General features: G+C 36.9%; 1 protein-coding gene across 1 annotated transcript; it reads left to right on the top strand.

Annotated features, from left to right (window-relative positions):
* The first annotated feature begins 1370 nt into the window (after nucleotides 1–1370).
* On the top strand, nucleotides 1371–17771 carry mlphb (melanophilin b). The gene is made up of 9 exons (XM_058393291.1): nucleotides 1371–1443; nucleotides 2557–2696; nucleotides 2786–3007; nucleotides 3279–3388; nucleotides 4345–4409; nucleotides 6883–7152; nucleotides 17133–17273; nucleotides 17398–17465; nucleotides 17567–17771. Exons 1-8 carry the CDS (start codon nucleotides 1414–1416, stop codon nucleotides 17440–17442), a joined length of 1023 nt encoding a protein of 340 aa, XP_058249274.1. The 5' UTR covers nucleotides 1371–1413; the 3' UTR covers nucleotides 17443–17465; nucleotides 17567–17771.
* Nucleotides 17772–20314: the final 2543 nt, after the last annotated feature.

The raw sequence follows: 20314 nt of genomic DNA on the forward strand, positions 1-20314 counted from the left end.
GGCATTTCAAATAGTAAAACTCTCTGTATGTAATCATAGTATTGTCCTTAGTGGGACCCAAGGAAGGAAACCAGGGTCTTTTCTGCATATGAAGGGTACAACCAACACAGCTTGGTATTGGATTAGCCTGATGTCATTCATAGCAGAAATGTTTGAACCCATACAAGAAGGGAAAATGTGCCTGCATCATGGTCAAATCTCATATTATCCCTCTTTAAGAGGAAGAAGGCAAAATCAGTGACTCATTGCTATAATTCAGTACACATATGTTCTGGAGACACAAAGGAACCAGAATAGCATCCATGCACTTACTGAAGGTGCATGGTAACAGAGACTGAACACATTTAAAGGGGGATGGGAAACTGTATTCTGTACCCTCTCTTTATAGTGTCTAGAACCCATTGTGATACATTCAGCTACCTCCACAGGGTATAATCGCTCACCACTGTCCAACTTCCTCAGCAGGTAGGCTTCCAAGACCACTATGGTGTGCAAGAACGCTCCAGCCTGGTCTGCCGCCATATAGGTTTTGCCAATGATGGCAGAGGTGGACCTACATGGCTTTGAGGGTAACACAGGTTGACTGAGGAGACTGCTCAGCCGCAACCTGCAATTCGTTGCTCACATCAAGGTCCAGACACATCAAGGCCACATCAAGATCAGACAACATTAGGTCATCGTTTGGCTGGGCAGAAATGGTGGAGTGTGCTTCTGAGTCCAAAACATTGCCCAGAGGGCAAGAGAATGGGTATTCCTCGTCTCATGCTCCACTTCCTCCAACTGTGAGACCTGCGATAAAAGCCAATGTACAGCATCGACCTACTGCTGTACTCTGTTCCCAACAAACAATGCTAAGAGGGTGAGAATCGCTTTCCATAAAAAACAAGGAGACAGCGACACAGACAATTCACACTGAGAGACAAAAGACTGACTGAAGACGAAGAAGCTGAATGAATGTGACGTAGATGCTTTTTTATAGTCTTGCTGGTGTGCTTCTCTACCAGCACAACAAACTTCGCAACGAACTATAAAACAACTTCAAATAAGGGGTTAAAAATAACACTATTTGGGAGGAACAGATAGAGTTACTATTATTTATTTCAAATTGTGCTGAGTAATTTGAAGCTTAACAGTTAAAATCATCATTCTTTTAAACAAATAACATATATACCTCTTCTCCTCTCTCTTGGATTTTATCATTGCATGTGATCTTACTCTGAATGAACTTTTGTAATGCAGAAATGCCATAAATGTAAAATGAGAAAAATATATCAAAAAGTACATTTCACAAATATATTTTTGGCTGTCTATGCTGCTGGAGAAAAAAAATCTATTATTCTCCTCCCTCCACTGTTAATTAGACATGTGATAAGCAGTATGACTTTCTGCCTGCAGCTATCCAGATGAGCTCCTATGGAATTAGGCTGTACTTCAAAATGTAAGGTATGTGTGCCATATTTTGTTTTTCTTGGATATAAAAACAGTTTAACACTAAAGGAAAAAAATCACAAAACCATGCCACATCAGCTTGTTAAATATAACTTTCAGTTAGCTGATGTAGCTTGTTAAATATAACTGAAAGTGACTTTGGAAAGAAAACAAAACCTCACGTTTTGAATTAATTCTAATAGGTTAGACATGGCTATAGAAACTCATGACTCAGACGACATATCCTGTGGCATGGTATACTGTAGTTTCAGTGCAATGTATTTAACTTCGTTTTCTACCAGAAATGTCAATTACACAAAGAGGGCATGAGTGGTATTCTCCATATTTGATTGTGGTGAAATTTGAAATACAGGAAAGTTAGCTTTTCAGAGGGTGTAAATTTAACATCACTGTTTATTAATTAGATATTTATAATTCAGATTTTCATTTTTATTTGTTGCATTCTTGATTTATTGTTATATTTTTTTAGTTTTTTTCAATTGATAATTAAATGACTTATGTTTTGTTTGTTATTATGTATTATACTTCAGCTTAGAAACAAAGGTGTATAAAGGTAAACATTGTTATAAGAAATTTTAATTTTAGAGAAAACAATTCTTTATCCACGCTTTCCAAATTAAAGAATCTTGTGCTGTCAGGATTGGATGTTTGAAGTTCCATGTACTTTAGTTATTGCTGTATTACTTTCCTTATTAACTTCCTTACTAATAACTTACTAATTTCCTTACCAACTACAGACTGTGAGGATTACCTCACAGGCTATAATTAAATGCTGAAAGTGCCCTATTACTCTTTCTCTTGCCAGTAAAAAACACCTAAACTTAGCGGAGACTCATCTATTATCGTAAATTTGTATATGAAAGTACCAAAAACATGTACTGATACTAGTACTCAATCTGGAAAATAAAAGATATTGCTGCATTGTAAACTATTATAGTACTATAATATATATAATTCCTCTAGTAGTAGTTTTAACAGTACAATATGGAGACTAATTTAACTATTTGGATTGGGCAATACATAATGGCTGCTTATATACACATATATGTAAATTACCCTGTCAGGAATGAATTTCCTTGTTTAAACCATTTTTATTCTGTTGACTAGAGCTTGAAAAATATGACACTGGATATTACCAAGCAGATGAAGCTGGATCTCTCGAGACTTGCTGCTGAAGAGGTCATACACATCTGGCAGGTGATTTGGAGGGATTTTAACCTACGGAAAAAAGAAGAGGAGAGACTCAGGTAAGACTAATGTCTCTTCCGTATGTAAAATATATATTAGTGAAACCCATTCTGAAGTGAAGTCTGTTTAATTTGACCATACGTTGCAGAAATCTTCAGTCAAACATATTGACTGAGGACATGAAGAGACATCTGCTGACCTACCAGTCCAACCTTAGCAACTCTTTTTGCATACATTGCCTGCAACTATTCAAGTTCCTGCTCGATAGTAAATATCAGTGCAGGAACTGCAAAGCCTTTATCTGCAAAGGTTGCAGCTGGTTAAAAAAAAACAAGTATGGCTGCTTGTGTGATCAGTGCCACAAGTCCAAGTAAGTTCCACGACAGGCTTGCTTATTCTTGGCCTGTTGGATCTTGTAATAATACAGCTCTACAATATGTCATTTTGTTTATTTTCAATAATTCCTAAGCTAAAGTCAGTGTAGTGTGTATATATGTGAAATACCTTATTTAATTATGCAGAAATGTAATTCTAGTAACAAATTTTTTTTTTACCATTGAGTTCTTGTTGAATTATAGACAACTTGTTACATTAATGATTATTTCCCCTTAAACAAAAATCTTGTATGTCTTTTATTGCAGAGTCTTGAGGATTGGTAAATTAGAGTGGTTCCATGATAATGTATTTGCTCGTTTTAAGCAATCTGGCAGTGCAAAAGTGATGATGTCTCTGTACAAGAGACTGCACGAAGGTCAGTAATTCTCCCAAGTCTGAAAAATACAGTTACAGAAATATCTGAAGATATATATCATGCCTAACCCCTACCCTTGAAACAAATTAGTGGAAGATCCTGAAAGGGGAAGCATTAGTTATGCCTAATTGCTCATGTGACTTGCTCCCTGACCAAGTCACATGTCTGTGCACTGACCTGAACTTCACAGCAAGAGAACATCATAACTGTTTCAAATAAAAACAATTTCTCACAACATGTAGGCCATTCTGAAAGTATTCAAAATTGCAGAACACTTTGTTTGCTTTTGATATTCACTGAATTTATTTGGTTTTGAGATCAAAAGCTGAATATGAGACAATAAATTAGAATTTCAACTTTTAATTTCTGACAAGGTTTTAGAAAAAAAAAGCCTCAATGTAAACTGAAGTGAATGACATTATATCATTTAATATTAAATATTATTAAAGTTTTGTTAGCATATCCCTGTTACTGCAACCCCTGCTTGCAATAACTGTATAAAGCCAAACTCTTGCATTTTCCAGGCTTGTCACATGGCTTCTTTCAGTTGTTGTTTGGCGGGTAGAAACAAATAAAACTTGAAAAGGTTTTGACACGCTGTCTTTAAAAAAACCTGCATTACCCATTAAACATTACCCACAAACCAATGTACATCATACCAATGTACATTATCAATGTAAAGCCCATATAAAACATACCGTACAACCAACTACTAACAATGATATAGATGAAATAAAACTATAAAATTCATTGAAATAAAAGCTACAAAACAGAAAATCTATATGACAAATATATGAAATAATAAGTCTAGAAAACCCAAAGGGCGATACAAAGAAATATAACTTACCATCCTGTGTATTGCCACATGTCTTAATTGAATGTTTATCATTTGAAACTTGTTGCAAAATCAACAAATTTCCGTCTAAATTTTACTATATATAATTTTCCCCATACAGTTTTTTTGCCCTTCAGCCAAGATGACCAACATTCGAAATGCTCTGGAAGACAACAATACAAACTGGTATTCACTACTATTTAATGAATTATTACTTATTTGTATATTTTTCACTGACACTAAATTATTATGGAAATATAATTAAGTAATTAAATTGAGTAATATTCTGTTATCTTTTTTAAGACTACCGACCCACTGAAAGTATTAGAACAGCAAGGCATTTATTTATTTGTTTGTTTGTTCGTTTGTTTCTGCCATTGATGAAGTTTGGTTTAGATGTGCTCAGGTGCACCTTGTCTTGTCTTTTAGTAGTTTGTGGTATATAATGCCACCTCCTACAAGCATGAACAATGTCAAATATAGAAAAAAATTGTCTATATAAACATTATTTTTTTCTATACACATTTGCTAAAAGTCATTAGTGGAACCAGAGGGACATATGTTTACCAGTGGTGCCTTAACTTTTTTTATTTTTTATTACTTATTTATTTCTTTTAAATAAAGTTGAACTTCACCAGAATTTTAATATTAACTAACAATTTAAATACTGAATACACCTTCCTCAATGTATACAGTAATTCTGTTACATTTCACAAAAATACGAGGTGGGGCCTCATTTGAGGTGTTGATTGAGCATCTGTGGGATGTACTGGACAAACAAGTTCATGGATCGGACTTGTTTGTCCAGGACATCCCACAGATGCTGGATTGGATTGAGATCTGGGGAATTTGGAGGCCGAGTCAACACCTCAAACTGGTTGTTGTGCTCATCAAACCATTCCTGAACTATTTTTGCTTTGTGGCATGGCGCATTATCCTGCTGAAAGAGGCCGCAGTCATCAGGGAATACCGTTTCCATGAAAAGGTGTACATGGTCTGCAACAATGCTTAGGTAGGTGGTACGTGTCAAAGTAACATCCACATGGATGACAGGACCCAAGAGTAGGACAGTCTGCACATGACCCATGTGCTGTTCACTTGTCTTAAAGTATATGAGGATGTTGTTAATGTAAACAATAACACAGTGATAGAGCAAGTCCCGAAACACCTCACTGACAAAAGACTGGAAAACTGCTGGGGTGTTGGATAGCCCATAAGGCATAACCAGATATTCGTAATGCCCCCTAGTGGTAATAAAGGCCGTCTTCCACTCATGCCCTTCTCTGATTCTGATAAGATTGTATGCACTTCTGAGGTCAAATTTTGTGAAGATCCGTGCCTCCAGTAGCTGCTCCAGTGCTGAGGGGACAAGTGGCATGGGATAGGGTTGTTTTACCATGAGGTCATTTAACCTTCAATAATCTATACAAGGACCTAATCTGCCATTTTTCTTTTCAATGAAAAAGAAACCTGCTGCTGCAGGAGAGGTCAAGGAACATTTAAATCCATTTGCTACTGTAAGTCTTCTTCTATGTAATCCTCAATGGCTTGGGTCTCTGGGATGTACAAGGGGCCTTGGTATACCAAAGTGTAGCCTGTTAGATTGACTATTTAAACAACTTATAGCTCTGAATGTCTACTTTCGTAATTAATTAGTGGAGAAGCCTATTAGGAAAAGTCTATTGGTTTGTGCCTATTGACTCAAGAATTTAAATCCTCTCCAAATGCGCATTCTTGAAGGGATAATATCTGTGTATATAGCCTTTACAACTGGGTATTTAAAATTGATCAACAATTTATATAATATACTGGTAAGCTGTTTATTAAATTATAAGGTATATAAAAGCCATTTTGTTGCAAAATGGGGGGCTTAAATGGGGTATTTTAGCTTCCCTATAGGCTGTATTAATTAACTAATGTTGCATAAGGAAAATTATTATTAATGATCAAATTAATAATTGTTTCCTTTCAATATTTTATTATCTATAACAAACATTCTTACCAGTAATTGAGACAGACCATCATTAAAGCATAAAAAAGTCCACTCTGGCCACTCTTAGTGCACTCAGGTTCAACCACCTATTGGTAAAGCTCAGGTCACATGGCACCCATATTATTACTTTGTAAATTTGGCCCATATAATTACTGTTTGAAGGACAAATACATAAGTGAATATCAGTGGCATCTTGTCAAGCACAATGTTAGCAAGTCATGTTGAATTTAACAACAATTTCATCTAAAAGCATATTTTATGACTCTTGTTTCTTAAATAAACTTGATGTTGAATAGAAGACAGCCAATGCTTCAATAATACTGAATAATATTCAATATTTCCTCATTGCTTTTTTTATTTATTTTTTAAAATAATTTTCTATTTTATAATATATTTTAATGCTGCGCCTCAATGAACATACAGTAAAAGTAGTGTATTACCCTATTTTATTAGAACAGCAAATGATCTTTTGGAGGCAAGGCCAAAGAAAAGATGCAAAAATATAAAGGAAATAGTGGTTCACAGAGCCTGTATATAATAACATTATAATCATTTGATGTTTTTTGTTCTTCTAAATATTGATATTCTGTTGCTTCAGTTTTATAATATGATTTGCAATGACAAGTTTCTTACCCTGAGGAAACTTTCTACTTCCTGCTGTCTCAGGCCGAAAATGAAGATGAGCTGTTATCTTTATTGGACCTAGAGGAAATGGAGCTCAAGCAGAAGCTGAAGAAGTTGACTAAAAACATCAGTGATGAAGAAAAAAGTTCTAATGAGAATTTTACTTCGGATGAGGACGATGCAAATCGAGTGACGGATGAAATGAAGCCTTTAGGGAGAGAAGAGATTTATTTTGCCACAACCCTTAAAGGAAAAACAGTGACATCAGCTTATGGCAACTTTTTTAGAAATGAGCTGTCCTCTGTGCAGAAGGTAAGATTACATGACTCATTTTAATTGTGTTGATATTACTTTTTATCTCCCGATGCACACTTTTCTGGATAGTCTAGATCGATCGATCAGATACGGGCCAGCAGCTTTGTTCACATCAAACATTATAATGTGGAAAACATTGATTTCAGTAATTTTGAACAAGACTTAATTGCTGGTGCCAGAGGGGCTGGTGCAATAATGTAAAATCATATAGAAAGTGATAGTTTTGCAGATATGATCAAGATCAAAAGAGAGTGGTGAGACTGCTTGGAACTGACAAGCAGAAAGGCAACAGTAACTCAGATGACAACTCTGATGAGCTAGTATATGAGCTACAATAGCAGAACATCACAATAAGGAAAACATAGCCTGGTTTGCCCTTAATCTCAATTTCTCCTTAGATAGATGATATTGTCAGATTTTGGCACCAGCAGCATGAATCCATGAATCTAACCTTGCTTGTGTCAACAGTCTGAGCTGGGGCAGTTTCTGGCCATTTTGACAACCTTTGTAAGATTCCTTTTGGCACTTCTTTATTATGGAAATATTCAGCTGCTTAAATGCGCTTAACACATGGTGAATACTTGCATTAAATTTTTATGTTGTTCTTGTTATGAAAGAGTACTATCCACTGCCAAACCAGTTCCATTAATTAGACTATTAGTTGCATACCTCTGTATTTCTTTTTCGTTCCTATCCTTTTTTTTTTGTTTTTATGATACTGAGCCCCTGATGGCTTTGATCATTTCATGATGAAACACTTAATCCAGGGACGCATGGATGTTCTATGCCCTCTACATCTTTGTTTCTCTTTCTAAAAGCAGCATCTACTATCAGCATGATTATTCAAGATAATATCATTTAATCATAAAGCTGATTGTATATTGAAAATATAACAAAATTACATTATTATTATTATTATTATTATATTTTGAATTTTTATTACTAGTATCATTATCTAACAATAATAATTATAATAAAAATGATGGCAGACCACTCAATTTTTATTTTTATATTTATTTTTAAGTTTTTAATTCCTATTCATTCCAACTACCTAAGCCTATGTTGCATTTCATAAAAATGCCTAGCTATAGGCAAATTTATATCTTGGCAACATATTAAAATTTGAACTACTTTTTCAAAAACAATAATCCAAACATACATATTGTGTTACGTCCAGAGCTGTAAGGTTCTGTTGTGTCAAACTGTGCTCCCCACCCCCACCCCCTCCTCCCTGCAGAATCAGCATCCCCACCTGAGGTTAATTAGAGCTCTGCTGTGATTGGGTGATGGGAGAGGAGAGTGAGTATTTAAACTACAGCAAACCTCAGCCCAGTAGATGGTGTGTGGTGGCTGGGGGCTCAGCCTCACCTTCAGCATTTTCATTGGGGTGCCTTAGTTTGGTGATTTGGCATCTCATTCTCTCAATTGTGTTGAGACTGTTGAAGTAGAACTTCTGTTTTTTGTCTTATTGATTACATCTATGACTGAGACTGTATTGGCCTTATTAGACTTCTCTGGCACCTAATCATCCAGTAAGTTAAACAGTGACTCAAAGAAAACCTTGCTGGAGACGTCAAATCGTTTCTGAAGTTTTATGAATCAACTGTAAAACTGTAAAAATATACAGAAAAACAACTACTCAATATTAAATTAAAAAATTATCATTTGACAATAAAGTAAGGACAATTAACTAAGGCCCTGTCCACACGAATGTGGGTATTTTCAAAACTGCAGCTTTTTTTATGCGGTTTGGCCATTCGGCCACACACAAACGCAGCATCAGGTCACTGAAACCGAACATTTTTGAAACTCCTGCCAGAGTGAAGATTTTCAAAAAATCTGGTTGCAGTTTTATCGTGTAGACAGTGAAACTGGAGATTTTTGGCTTGTGATGTCGGCGTGTGCACCATCTTCTCCGTTGTTTGACATCAGGTTGTGCGCTGCTATCTGCTTAGTTTACATGAAACAAATCTGTGCAATGGCGGACGTAGCAAAATGTTGTTAGCCTAGAGGAACTGGTAATAACATTTTCTCCGGCTTCTGATTGGCCAACATGACTTTACGGTTGAGATTATATCGCCACCTGTTGGTTTGGCATGCTCTTGACAGCACTTCAGACTGTGTTTTCATGTGGATGGAGATTTTTTTTTAAACCATGCTTGTGTGGACGAGATTTTTTTAAAAACGAAAGAGGAAAAACTCTGTTGATAAAAAATACCTGTGTATGTGTGGACTAGGCCTAAGAAAATATATATCATGACAGCTATATCAAAATAACATTCTCATATGTATCACACAATATATTCAACATTGTGTACTCACAGACATAGCGTGTAACAGATGCAAAGAAAAAAGTTATTTTAGATTAAGCCTGGCACAGAGCAGCTACAACATTCTGCTGACTCACTGCAGTACTAACTGAACTTTTTTTTTTATTGAAATAACTTGAAACAATACAAAATAGAATACAAAGCACATTAAATACAGTTCAACAACAAAAACATTAATTACAACAAATCAAACACAAAGGACAAAGAATTATAAATAATATGCCAGTCCAAGTAAAGGTAAAAGACACAAGAGGATAGTTATGATATATAAATAGTGGGAAAGATATATTTACTTCAATTAAAAACAGTGTCATAGAAATGTAGAAGTCTATTATTCTTCTTATTAAATCGAATTAGTTTAAGAGAATTAAAAAGTGAGGTCATTTCCATTATGAAAAGGGGGAAATTCAATTGTTCCTTTCAAATTCTTTGTTTATGTATAAAGAATTTTGTATTTAAGACAAAATAATTAACTACAAATTCAAGAGGTTTATTTTCCAAATTCTCATAATAAAAAATTACGTCTTTAATGCCAAAGGAGTGAGATACATTGAGATGGTCCAAGAGGTGGCATTTTAGGATAGTTAAGAATCTTTTTGTTTTCTCACACTCAAAGAACAAATGTATCAAAGTTTCATCTAATGTATAGTACTAATTGAACTTCCTGTTTCCTGAACTAACAGGATGTCCGAGACTGCATTTCAAAATTAAAGTCCTCACTTAGACGGATACAAAATAATACATCCAATAAAAAATCAAAATAAGTTCAGACCTGCACACTCCCTGTCTGGGATTTTAAGTATCCCACATTCACAACTTGTCATCAGGTGACAGAAGAATTATAAGTTCGGAGATGGGACGTGACAGAATTTTTAGAATGCCATCTTTAGTCAATTTGACATCAGCTTTCCTAACCAATCCATCTTTACTTGGTGAAGTTTTCACAACAATTGCCATTGGCTACTCATTCCTGTTAACTTGAATGTTCTTTACCAAGACAATATCCCCTTCTTTTAGAGCAGTTTTTTTGTCTTGCCACTTTCACAGAAATTACAAAGTACTAAGGTACTCTTTTTTCCATTTTGTTCAGAAAATGTCTGCTAACCTTTGTACTTGTTTCCATTCTTCCTTAAGCAGCCAATTATTAAGGATTCGTACAAGGGGTGTGAATAAAGGGGAATTCTGGGTCTGAGGACACTGGGATTAGAGGCCATGAATTCATCACTGAAGTAACTTCTGCCATGAAAGTAGTCAAGACCTCGTGTGTGAGATGGGAATACTTCTCATTAAGCAGCATGCAATCAATCATTCGCTCCCAGTGACCACCCATATGAGATGTGTGAAGTGGGTTGAATTTCCAGGTGTGATGTTCTTTCAGATATTTCTGCACATCCTCTGAACTGACACTAGATTCATCCATATTAAGTTCTCCAATGAAAATTGTGTCTGAATGTAGTTGTCTAACTGGCCCTCTGATGGCAAAAAACCTCCTTAGGCATTGATGAAACTACTAGAGATCACTTCGATATGGACAGCTCTCGTGCACATACATGAAAACATAACTGCCCACCTCTAGGAATTAGCTTGACCTCCTCTGGTCTTACGGCCACTCACATCCCATGGTCTGAATACATCGACACCCACGTAAGCTACCGTCAGCCGCTCCACTGGCAAATCAGACATCTGCTGATGTTTTGTGTTCCCTCAAAGCTTCTTGCAGATAACACACTTGAAAAGCAAACTGCATATGCACTTATTACCTCCAACTAGCCATATCATATCATATCATGTCATATCATGCACTTGAATCAAAGACAACTCAAATTTTGAAAGGTTTCTTTGGATGATACACATGAAACAGTGGAAAATACCACACTTCCTGACCTTGCAGAAGTGGTGGGCAATCTCTGCATGCTCATTTTTTAACAAGTCATTCCAGGAAATTTACTTTCATTTGTGGTTGCTTGTCCAAAGTGTGTCACAGTGAGAGCAGACGTTTGAACATTAGATGTTTAGTCTTTGTTGTTGGGTAGACTTTGTCTGGGCTCAGGAAAGGGTAGCGGAGAAACCCAACTGTTGCAGCTGTCCTGAAAAAACTCTTTGTCCATGATTTGGAGAAATATAGTGTCTTCCACAGATGGAGCAATCTTATGATCATTTGCTGTGTAGGAGAAAACCGAATGATCAATGCTTTCGTATGATCGAGTCCTCATATGCGGTTTCTAAAGGTTGTTGCCATTGTGGATTGATATCCAACTTCTCTTTTACCTTGATTTGACTGTAGCATGGACTCAAAAAGCTGTGACGGCCATTTTCTAAAACAAACATCTTGAAAGTATGAACTGAAGTTGGCCTGTGAGCGCCTTTGAGACATACAGTATCTCACAAAAGTGAGTACACCCCTCACATTTTTGTAAATATTTTATTATATTTTTTCATGTGACAACACTGAAGAAATGACACTCTGCTATAGTGTAAAGTAGTGAGTGTACAGCCTGTATAACACTGTAAATTTGCTGTCCCTTCAAAATAACTCAACACACAGCCATTAATGTGTAAACCGTTGGCAACAAAAGTGAGTACACCCCAAAGTGGAAATGTCCAAACTGGGCCCAATGAGCCATTTACCCTCCCCGGTGTCATGCAACTCGTTAGTGTTACAAGGTCTCAGGTGTGAATGGGGATCAGATGTGTTAAATTTGGTGTTATCGCTCTCACACTCTCTCATACTGGTCACTGGAAGTTCAACATCATTTCCGGAGGTTGTCTTTGGGAAATAGACATATGAGTGCTGCCAGCATTGCTGCAGAGGTTGAAGGGGTGGGGTGTCAGCTTGTCAGTGCTCAGACCATACACCGCACACTGCATCAAATCGGTCTGCATGGCTGTTGTCCCAGAAGGAAGCCTCTACTAAAGATGATGCACAAGAAAGCCCGCATACAGTTTACTGGAACCATGTCCTGTGGTCCGATGAGACCAAGATAAACTTATTTGGTTCAGATGGTGTCAAGCGTGTGTGGCGGCAACCAGGTGAGGAGTACAAAGACAAGTGTGTCTTGCCTACAGTCAAGCATGGTGGTGGGAGTGTCATGGTCTAGGCCTGCATGAGTGCTGCGAGCACTGGGGAGCTACAGTTCATTGAGGGAACCATGAATGCTGACATGTACTGTGACATACAAAGCATGATCCCCTCCCTTCGGAGACTGGGCCTCAGGGCAGTATTCTAACATGATAACAACCCCAAACACACCTTCAAGACAACCACTACCTTGGTGATGGACTGGCTAAGCATGTCTCCAGACCTAAACCCTATTGAGCATCTGTGGGGCATCCTCAAGCAGAAGGTGGGGGGGCTCAAGGTCTCTAACATCCACCAGCTCTGTGATGTCATCATGGAGGAGTGGAAGAGGACTCCAGTGGCAACCTGTGAAGCTCTGGTGAACTCCATGCCCAAGAGGATTAAGACAGTGTTAATTTGAGTTGCCCATTGTAAATATTGAACCTTAATTCATGTCTTTTGTTTTGGGCCAAACTCATTTTTCTACTGGTTATGTTAGTTTGGGGGTAGGCTTCCTGGTGGTCCAGCGGCAGGATCCCACGCTCTCATTGCTGTGGCCTGGGTTCGATTCCCGGGCAGGGCGCCACCCCAGCTGCTGAAGAGTTGACTCTCAGTGCCAGTCCCAAGCCTGGATAAAAATGGACGGACAGGCATGCGACAGGACAGGCATCCAGCGTAAAACCTGTGCCAAATCATGCGGGTCGATGTGAAGCTCTGGTGAACTCCATGCCCAAGAGGATTAAGACAGTCCTGGAAAATAATGGTGGCCACACAAAATATTGACACTTTGGGCCCAATTTGGACATTTCCACTTAGGGGTGTACACACTTTTTGTTGCCAACGGTTTAGACATTAATGGCTGTATGTTGAGTTATTTTAAGGGGACAGCAAATTTACACTATTATACAGGCTGTACACTCAATACTTTACATTGTAGCAGAGTGTCATTTCTTCAGTGTTGTCACATGAAAAGATATAATAAAATATTTACAAAAATGTGAGGGGTGTACTCACTTTTGCCCAAATCCAGCTTCTGCACAAAAGAGGCATTATTTGGACCATTGATTTGTTTGTGTACTTTATGTACCTGGAGGATGTCTCTGCCCAATAAAAGAAGAATCTCAGCATCTAACTCAAGAGGAGGTATTTCCTGTGCTATGTCTCAAGTGGCTATGATGGAATGCTACATCAGTAGTTGGAATCTCTGTGTGATTATTAGGAATCTGATTACATTCTAGAACACTAGGGAGAGGTAGACTTATCTTTCCATCAGTAGACTCCACGATGAAATCAGAAATTCTTCTCCCTGTTGTCTCTAGAAGCCCTGCACATGTCTTTTTTGACATTTTTGATGTTAAAGATGTCAAAGAAATCTTTTCTCACCAAATAGCGATTGCTTTGCTCATCTAGGATAGCATAAATCTTCTTTGCTTTCTCTTTGTGTCCAGCTGGATAGACAGACACTAGACAAATTTTTGAACATGACCACGCACTCAAACCTTCTCCACAGACTTCCGAGCACTCAGATGTAACCCCATGATTAACTGACTTGTCTTTTTCCCCACCATACTCTGAGGTAGGGGTAGATGTCAAAGATTTCCATGGGGCAGGACCTGGATGTATTGGGCAGATTTTATTCAAGCTGACTGATATCTTTTCTTGTCCAGGTAGTGCTTTAGTTTAAGGATTAACTTTAGTTTTGTGAACTGATATTGGCATTTGTCTTTGTCTCTCAAAATTTTCTCCTTTCTCATATCTTGCATGGGGAAATATACTGAAACTGTGACCTGTATGTGCTTTGCTTCCGAACGTACAAAATTCACAAACACTGAGAAAGTTGGAAAAGCAACATGATATTCTTGCTTATATCTGGATCCAAAGGACATCCACTTTTCTTGAATGTTATATGGACATTTCACCACAATAGGATTTACTCCCTTGTCCAAGTATGCTAGGCCCAATAAGTATCCTTCAAGCTTAGCAGCTTCTAATTCTGAAAGGATGTATTCCTAAATCTCGAAGCTTTTGTGGGTCAAGTTTTTGAGCTTGGCAAAAAGTGCTTGTTCAATCGCTTCTGGAGAGCCATATACAGTATTTCCTCATGTCTCTGCCATGTCATTATTAATGTTGCTTGAAGACGTGTCATGGGAGGCTGGACAGTTCCCTGCCTGAACACCAGAGGGCGGTCTGACAGGGTTTCTTTATGTTCCATGTGCTTTTGTTTATGTTGTGTTTGCAGGTGTGCTTGCCCCATCCGACCCCCCTCCTCCCAATTTATACGGGTTCTGCTGTGTTTATTTTTTCTGGCTGAGTCTTCGTTGTTATTGTGTGCCTCTTCTGTTTACGGGATTTTGTTTTGTGTTGAGTTTTCTCCCTAGTGTTTCCCCATGTATGTGTCTGTTTATTTTTAAAATAAAGTAAATTATCCCAACTGCCTGCTATCCCTGAACTTTGGGCCTGATCCTGCCCTGTGGAGGCACACCATTACGTGACAAGACATGCCTGGTCAACTTTCAATTCTATTTTTCTTTTAGTGTATGCTGCTCTGACTTGCGCAGCTTCTGCTTTTGCTCTTGCCTTGAAAAGAGCTATGCTGCCACTTGAGTGATGACTGGATCCCCTTGAAGAACAACTGGATGCTTTAGAAGAATGTGTGCTGACAGAATTCTCCTGTGCCTTTCAAATCTGTTGAATCTGTGTGACCTTTTGCCATTCTTATTTTCAGCAGGTGCAAAGAAAAGTTATTTTAGATTGAGCCTGGCACAAAGCAGCTACAACATTCTGCTGACTCACTGCAGTACTAATTGAAATTCCTTTTTCCTGAACTAACATGGTTTATGAGAAACTTGAAATTCAAAAATTTCAAAAGTCCTCACTTAGACATTTACAAAATAATAAATTCAATAAAAATCAAAATCAGTTCAGTCTGAGTGTTAATTTGAGTTGCCCATTGTAAATATTGAACCTTAATTCATGTCTTTTGTTTTGGGCCAAACTCATTTTTCTACTGGTTATGTTAGTTTGGGGGTAGGCTTCCTGGTGGTCCAGCGGCAGGATCCCACGCTCTCATTGCTGTGGCCTGGGTTCGATTCCCGGGCAGGGCGCCACCCCAGCTGCTGAAGAGTTGACTCTCAGTGCCAGTCCCAAGCCTGGATAAAAATGGACGGACAGGCATGCGACAGGACAGGCATCCAGCGTAAAACCTGTGCCAAATCACGCGGGTCGATTGACCTGCTACAAACAGCGGACCTGCAAGTGTGTGGGACAAACACTAAGGGGAAAAAAAAAATGTTAGTTTGGGGGAGTTAGTTTATTCTGCTGCATTTTGTTTTCTTTTCTTTCTAGCTTAGTTGGTTGGTCATAGAGTTGGTTTTGTTATGTTTGTTATTTTTGGCCTCGCCCTCTTCTGAAGTTGATACCCTTTATTTCTTCATTTCAAATTCTGTAAATAAAAACTTTTGCTGTATTGGCCATGGTTGCTTGGGTTATTGTAGCCATTTCTGGGCCTGGAGATGGTGTCGCAAACTCTTTAGTTCTGTCACGGTCTTTCCTAGACTAATTTAACACTAACAATTGGAACAAAGACATTGCAGGAGGTAGATTTTTTTGTTGTTGTTTCACATGATGTATATGATTTAATTGCATTGTATTTGAGATTGCAGTAAGAACTTTCACATCGCTACATTGTGACATACAGATGAACAAATTCTACAAAAAATATCCTTGTGCATGCCTTGTATGTGCATAACTGCTTATGAGGTTCCCATTGCTGTACCTTAAATTTGTAAATATTTCTTTGAAAATAAGTTTGTGGATTGTGAATAAGTTTGTGGATGTGCAATGTTTTGTGGAATGTTTGTATACAGCAATGAGAAAAGAAGAATTAGCCTAGTCATTATTGCTTAGACTAACTTTTCCAGGTTTGTTTATTAAATCCATTGTTTCATTCAAAAACCTAGTAACACTTGCTAAAGGTTTCATGAGTGAGCCAAAGAATGTGTGGCAATTCTAAAGGCTTTTGCTTCTCTATTAGATTTGAACAAAAATCTGTTTCTCTTTTATATAATTTTCTGTTGGGCTGAATATTTTTAGTTTTCTTATTTTGATAGGTCGGGTTGCCAAGCTGTAAATCCTCTATACCCAGACAACTTGGAATGCATAGGAATGCATAGGAACTTATTTCTATAGTAATAACTTGGTAGAGGAAAAAACAAAACAAAATATATCTACTCATTTAAAGTTTTCTTTATTCCAGTTTTACTGTCTTGATTAATAATTTATTAGCAGTCTGGTGCCATAAAACTCCCAGGGTGAGCCTAGATAATTTGGCTTTGCTTTATAATTAATTATAATTATACATTTTTTGTAATTAAACCAAACGGAGTCAAAGTCAAATGTCTAAAATAGTTTATTGTTCACAGATTCCAATCTTTTTTTTTTTTGTTCGATATTTTAAGGGTATTGCAAGTTACTACTAAACAAGTACTACTTGTTTCTTTTGATAGACCTCATTCTACCTGAATGTTAAAAATTTGTCAGCAAAGATATTTGATATAAAAATGAATTTATGCATTGCTTTTGTTTTAAAGACTACTGTCGATTTTGAGAGACGCACTATCACCCAGAGGAAGTTGAGTTTCTATCAGGTCAGTACCATAAGCTGTGAGCTGTCTCGACTAGAGGATGAAGTAGCAATGGCAGTGGCCAGAGTCCAGAGTACTCTCAGTGAGGTGAGACTTTGGTATTCTAAATCATTCAAAATTCTAAATCATGTTTCCTTAAATTATTTCTAGATTAAGATGTGTCCTAAAATCCTTATAATAAATGTCATCTAATTACTACACTTTCTTTAAGGTTACAGATATTCAAAACAGAATTGCTGCCTTAGGACAGGAATAGTAGTGAAATTTCACCAGCAAAAGGTATATATTTATATTATATAATTATATTTATATTCAAATGTGTGAATGTTAAGGCCACAAGTGTTGTATTTTTTTATACATATTTTCCCATTCTGTTTAAGGTCCATGAGACTGAGACTACACTGAAAATCTGGAAATGAACAGAAGATTTTTAGAAGTTTTAAACATTCAAACACTTGTTTGAACATTTAAAACAAAGAAAGTAAAGGTTCAATATCTTGCATGCAACTGATTCATGATTCTGCATAATTTCTGAGTCCCTATTTAAATGTAAGCAAATTTGCAATGATTATGTTAACTGTTCTGTACAAAACAGTGATGCCTTCTCTTGTTGCTGTATTTTAAATTAGATTTAGAATGGGATATCTTTCTTGCTCATTTTGAAGTGACTCTCTACAAAAATATGAAAAAAGCATTTAGATATCTTTGGAATTATTTTCTAAAAAAGTCTAAATTAAAGATAATAAAATAATAATAATAAATAATTAAAAATAATTAATGTCTGACTTCACAAAATGTGAAGTGTCACAGCTAATCAAATCAGTTCTGCTTGCACAAAGACAGAGGAACTGCCTGGGAATTTTTGAGATGAATTTGTTAGGAGGAAAAAATGAAGTAATGTTATTATTTGTTTAATAACAATTTAGCTAGAGGCTGCAATGCCAAGGAAAATCTAATGACATGAAGAAGAAACCTTAAAAGGAAACTGACTCAACAGGGAACCCAGCCTCTTCTAGTGGACACCATTCTAGAGAAGCAGGAAGTAGATATGCTGAGGGGTTTGCAGCACTGCTAATATTCAGGATTCCTTCAACTGCAGCTGCTAAAATAATAGTAACCAATATATAAGTAATAAAAAAACCTCATATCACAATGATTTGCTGATTGCTGTGATAAATTAAGTGATGACTGACACATTGCGATTGTTAACTGAAAAGTTTGGATTTTCCAGTTTGGTGTGAGATCATTCAGTGCTTAATAGCACAAAAAATTTCAACTTTCATCTGTTCCATTTAGCATTTCAGTGTTATTTTACACATTTTATTTTTTAAGTACTATATGGCACTTTTCTTCACCAGTAGCTATAAGAAATAACAGGAAGGAGAGGCTTACCTTACCATCATCTGGATTTATAGTTCCATTTCACATAGAGACTTAGCCATGGCTAGCTAGCTATTGTGGAAAAATGCATCCTATGATCTAAAAATTGACTATATCTGACTCCACACCACATTGTTGAGCTCAGTTGAGCAGTATGCCACTGAAATAAGTAACAGAAAACAGGTCACTAACCACAAAACTAATGTTAAACTGTTTATTGGTAACTTGCCAGATTTACTCCCATTACCATAGTAAAGTTTATTTGCTTTCAAGAGGTTGTGCAGGCAATGCATTACTGTAGTTAATATTATTTGTTATTGTATATAACTTATATAATTGTACAAATGATTACACAAAATTCCATGCAAATATGAAGTATCACATTAAATTCAGTGTGACATTACAAATTAAATGGTGGCGTGGTGGCTTAGTGGTTAGCATGTTTGCCTAACACCTCCAGTGGCCTGGCTTCGAGGCTCGCTCGTGCTCACTGTGTGCATGGAGTTTGCATGTTCTCCCTGTGCTTGGTGGGTTTCCTCCCACAGTCCAAAGACATGCTTCTAGGCTGATTGGAGTCTCTAAATTGCCTGTAGTGTGTGAGTGAATGAGTGTGTGTGTGCCCTGTGATGGGTTGGCACTTCATCCAGGGTATATCTTTCCTTGATGCCCACTGACACCTTAGATCGGATAAGCAGCATAATTATTGAATTATTAAAATAATTTTTTTTCAGCATAATTTTACATTTATTTCTAAGCTCCATCCGACCTTTTTCCCCGCTCTCTTTGTTAACTTTATTGCATAGTCAGGATTGTTTTCTTATTGTTGGTGCTGATATGAATGTTGTAGTAGATGTTTCTGTCGATCGTTCTTGTTCACAGAACCCCCCAACTCTGTCTTTATCATCCACTGACATATGTAAATTCATATTTGATACTCTAGACTTTATTAGATTTTTGTCTCTAACTCTTCATATTCAGAAATACATAGTGTTGTAATAAGGCCATGTCCTTTATCTGATCATGGTGTTGTGTCAGCTAAAATTTCAATTTCGTCTGCACCAATTAAGGCATCTTGTTGGCATTTTAATGTCACACTGTTACAAGATAAAGATTTTTGTGCAATGCTCAAAGAGAAATTAAGTTGGTTTATGAGGTGTACACAGTCAATGATCCTCACTTTCGATGGGATGCTATAAAGGGTTGCTTAAGAGATTCTTCCATTTCTTATGCATCTCATGTAACAAAAATAGATTAAATGCAATTTGTACGCTGGAGACAAAATTAAATAGGCTAGAAAATCTTCAGCAGATCTCACACACTGAGAGTGTTCAACAAGAAATAAAGGTGATGCACAGAACTTAACTCCTTGTTATTTTGCAGAACTGAGTTTTTGATGCACAAAGTAAGAAGAACATTTTACTTCAGTGCTGCTAGGCCAAGCCATCTCAATCTCTCAGGTTGAAGAACAGTGAAAAATATTTAAATATTATGCCAATTCAAATGTCCTGTGAACCCAAAGGCATTAATGGAGAATTTGAATATATTTTTTTATCAGAATCTATATAAATTGAAGCTGGTTTTTACTGAAGCCTTATGTAACAACTTTTTTTCAGGATTTAACCCTTGCATCCCTTTCTGAAGAGGAGGAAAATGAGCTATACTTCACTTTCTGGGATGAGCTTGGGCAGCTGTTGTTAAATATGATTCTTCGCTCTGTTCATGGGGATTCTTACAATGATAGTGCTAAT

This window comes from Hemibagrus wyckioides, linkage group LG06 (genome assembly GCF_019097595.1).
Source record: "Hemibagrus wyckioides isolate EC202008001 linkage group LG06, SWU_Hwy_1.0, whole genome shotgun sequence".
NCBI lineage: Eukaryota > Metazoa > Chordata > Actinopteri > Siluriformes > Bagridae > Hemibagrus > Hemibagrus wyckioides.